At 35.0% G+C, this 4015-nt stretch overlaps 1 protein-coding gene across 1 annotated transcript; it reads left to right on the forward strand.

Annotated features, from left to right (window-relative positions):
* On the forward strand, nt 1-642 carry LOC113308124 (uncharacterized mitochondrial protein AtMg01250-like). The gene has a single exon (XM_026556866.1). It carries the CDS (start codon nt 1-3, stop codon nt 640-642), a length of 642 nt encoding a protein of 213 aa, XP_026412651.1.
* Nucleotides 643-4015: the final 3373 nt, after the last annotated feature.

A 4015-nucleotide genomic window follows, 5' to 3' on the forward strand; every position in this document is an offset into this window, starting at 1 on the left:
ATGGGGTTCAGTTCGAAGTGGTGTAAATGGTTAAAGTTTTGTTACTCAACGGCTTCCTTCTCTGTTCTCATAAATGGGTCTTCTTTTGGGTTTTTTCGAAGCACAAGAGGGGTTAGACAAGGCTGTCCATTATCACCTCTATTATTCAAAATGGCAATGGAGGGTTTCTCAAGATTCTTTGACAGAGCGGCAACTTGGAAGCTGTTCAATGGCTTTTCTGTCTCTAAGGATGGTCTGGTTATCAATCATTTGCATTATGCCGATGACACTATCTTTTTTGTAGATAATAAGGAGGAGTTAATAAATTTATTCTCAACTCTCAAATGTTTTGAATATATTGCTGGTCTGAAGGTGAATAATTCTAAGACAAGACTTGTAGCAATTGGTGAAGTTCCTGATATTAGTGATTGGGCCAAGGAGTTTGGGTGTGCAACTGATTATATACCATTTATGTATTTAGGCATGCCTCTAGGAGCTAAGTATCCTTCAACAAGCATTTGGTATCCTATTATAGAGAAATTTGAGAAAAGACTTTCTCCATGGAGAAAAGGAAACCTGTCAAGAGGTGGTAAACTCACTTTACTGAATTGTATTCTAACGTCTTTACCTATGTACTTCTTTTCTCTTTTTAAAGCTCCATAGTCGGTGATTAATAAACTGGAGAAAAAGATGAGAGACTTCTTGTGGGAGTATAAAGACAAAGATGGTAATTGTTCTCATCTAGTAAAGTGGAATGTTGTTTGTGCGGCAAAAGCTAAAGGTGGTTTAGGAGTTTTGAACCTTAAAAGAATGAACCAAGCTCTGTTGGCAAAATGGTGTTGGAGATGGAGTATAGAGAAGACACATCTGTGGTATCAAATTATTGAGGAAAAATATGGTCGGCAAAGGTCACTGTGGATTCCTACCAAGATAACTTCGGCACATGGGGTTTCATGTTGGAGAACAATTGCGGAAATGGGTAAACTAATCTCATCTAACTCAAAAATCACAATCCACTCAGGTATGCAAGTTTCTTTCTGGCATGATATTTGGGTTGGAAATAAGACTTTGGCAGAGGAGTTCAAGGTGCTTTGCAAACTAGATAGATCTTCTCTGGCCAGTGTTGCTCAGCATATGACGGCAGACAGATCTTGGTATTTTGATTTCAAACGTCCCCTTTTAAATGAAGAAACAAATCTTCTTGCTGATTTATTCATGGTTATAGGGACAAATCCTCCAGAGCTTGATGCGTTAATGGATACAAGAAGATGGACCTTAAAAAGCAATGGTGACTTTACAGTTAAGTCGTTATATATCAATATAATTGCAACTGAAGGTGTAGATGATTTCCCATGGAAGTTTGTTTGGAAAGTTGGTATTCCTCCAAAGGTTAATTTGGTGTGGTATGCAGTTCATGGGAAGCTAAATTCTCTAGATATGTTAAATCACAAAGGCATGAACCTTTATAGTTCATGTGCTCTTTGTGGTGATAGTCCAGAAACACAAGATCACTTACTTCTGCACTGTAGAATTGCTACAAAAATTTGGTCGGCAGTTACACCTGCACATAATTGGTCTTGGGTGTTATCAGCAAGTGTCTTGGCTTTGTCTCATACTTGGTCATATAACTTTGGTTCTATTACAGGAAATGTGGTTTGGGATGTGATTCCAGCAGCTGTCTTCTGGACACTTTGGAGGGAGAGAGATTGTCGTATTTTTGAGGATAAATATACTTATAAGACTGATGGGAAACTGTGTGACAATGCTAAACATCTAATTCTTTCTTGGATGGTAGCAGCAAAGCATGGAGTCCAAGCGATGTTTGCTTACTCTATCTGTAACTGGGATACAATCTTCTACTAATGTTGTAGCTTCTTTGTCTTGCCTTTTGCTTTTCTACCTCTGGTAGAACTTTGCTTTGTACATTCTATTCTTTTAATAAAACATTCTCCTTCTGATCAAAAATAAATAAATATAGTCCCCGTCTTCCTACTACGTGGCCAGGCGCTCCGGATTGCTGGCAAAACTTTGTTTATCAGACATTACCAGATGACAGCCTTATTAACATGTAAAATTGCTTTGGTATTGCCTTTTTTTGTCTCTTCGACAATGAAAGGAAAAAATTCCCATTTTTCCTGAAAACCTTTCATCCAACTTAGGACGGGAAACAACTGATAAAAACATCACTTTGGTGGCGAAACGCTTACTCTATGACTCCCTTGTTAGATAAAACCACCTTTCGTCAATGTACACGTAATTGAACATGCTTTTGAAAGGAGTACTGGGACAAGAAAGCTTTCGAGCATAGATAAAGAAAAACGAAGCCTTGCATCTCTATTGTCATTGGTTAACACTGGTCTCTGTACAACAAGAAAAACAAATGGGTGTATCAGTAAACATGATTTTCTACTGTTCAAATGGGAGTAAATCACAAATGGGTGTATCAGTAAATGCGAATAGTACATGATACAGTAACTCAGGCAAAAACACAAACATTTACGGGATACTACTGTACTACTCCAGTACACTACCAGTATGGCAATATCAATTACATGGGAATTTCATATTCCAAAAAAATGAATTTGTATACAGTATAAATCATTTCTTGCATCAAGTAAAAGATCAGGCCTTACAAAATAAAACAATCACATAAAGAAACAATCAACAAAATGAAATGGAGCATTGGTCGATTAAAATGTGTACCTGCATTTTCCTTGCTGCTGGGAGACGAGAAATATAGAGATTTGTAGGTTTAGAAAAAGTAATTGATTATGGGTACTGGTTAACATGGTTATAAGGATCAAAAAAAAAAAAATTATGACAAAATCTCAAATTCATGATTGAGTATATCTAAAGAAGTAATAATCTACAACTTCAATTTTTTTTCCTTCTCAAATAAAAATTCCAAAGTTTTAGTGCGGGAAAGGAAAATCAAATGGAGGAATTTTTTTTTCTTAAATTATGGATTTCATAATAAAAGCAGTGTAAGTTTGCTTTTAATTCTTAAAATATTATTTAAAATAATAATACTATCCAATTTATAATTTTTAACACAAATAATTGTAGTTTTAATAATAACATAACATAGGCTAGTCAAGGGCTAGTTATGACATTTTATAGGATTTCTTTAATATCTTGGGGAAAATCAAAACGGAATGTTAATTTAAGACGGAGGGAGTAATATACTACTACAATTTTTTTCTTTACATTTTTGTCATCTCTGACATACAAATTGTTGCATTCTAATATTATCTAAAGCGACTATTTAGATTTATCTAAAAACAATAGAGAAAAAACCATTTCAAATTCGATATCATTATGAACCTAAATAGTCGCTTTAGATATCATTAGTGAAAACTACAGCCAAAACCATTTTACAGATTTCTTCCACTGAGAAACTCACGCTCAAAAAAGTTCAGGCGCGCACCCATTTTCTGGGGTAAAATTTCTCCCACACCCATAATTTCTAAAATTGTTTCTTCGCTTATTCTTCCTCTATTTTCTTTCATTAGTTCTTTTTTTCTTCTTTCCTAATATTATTTCTTTTGGATTCGAAATCAATCAGAGAAGAAATGGGTTTTGGTTGGGGTTTTGCTATGGTAATATCGAATTTAGAAATTGGAGTTCAAGAAGGAATCTGATAAGGGGATCTGAACAAAGAGAAGTTTTGTCTCGGATATGAGATGAGTTTCCTGTGGTTATTGGTAATATAGAAGATAAATCTGAGATAGAGAAGTTGGTGGTGTTGTACGATCGAGATAATGACATAGAAGAGGTTGATTGAGTTTGTGGGGATTTAGATAATAAATTTTAGCCGACCTGCTAATCAATGTCTAAGTGGATGTGTTAATTGGGTCTTGTGGATCGATCGAGATCATAAAAGAGGTGTTGCTTGCTCTGAAATATATGAATGTATGGACTTTAACGAGATTACAAGGAAAAGATGGTTTTCTATCGGAAATTGTCGATGAAGGAAGAAATATTAAGATAGGGAAAAATATAAGTTCCGCAATTGATTTGTGTTTTTGATGATGAC

The sequence above is a fragment of the Papaver somniferum genome, chromosome 1 (assembly GCF_003573695.1).
Source record: "Papaver somniferum cultivar HN1 chromosome 1, ASM357369v1, whole genome shotgun sequence".
NCBI classification, from domain to species: Eukaryota; Viridiplantae; Streptophyta; class Magnoliopsida; order Ranunculales; family Papaveraceae; genus Papaver; species Papaver somniferum.

Bases quoted from the DNA above. Each gene is read 5' to 3' on its own strand.
- LOC113308124 (XM_026556866.1), top strand. From the start codon at position 1: ATGGGGTTCAGTTCGAAGTGGTGTAAATGGTTAAAGTTTTGTTACTCA.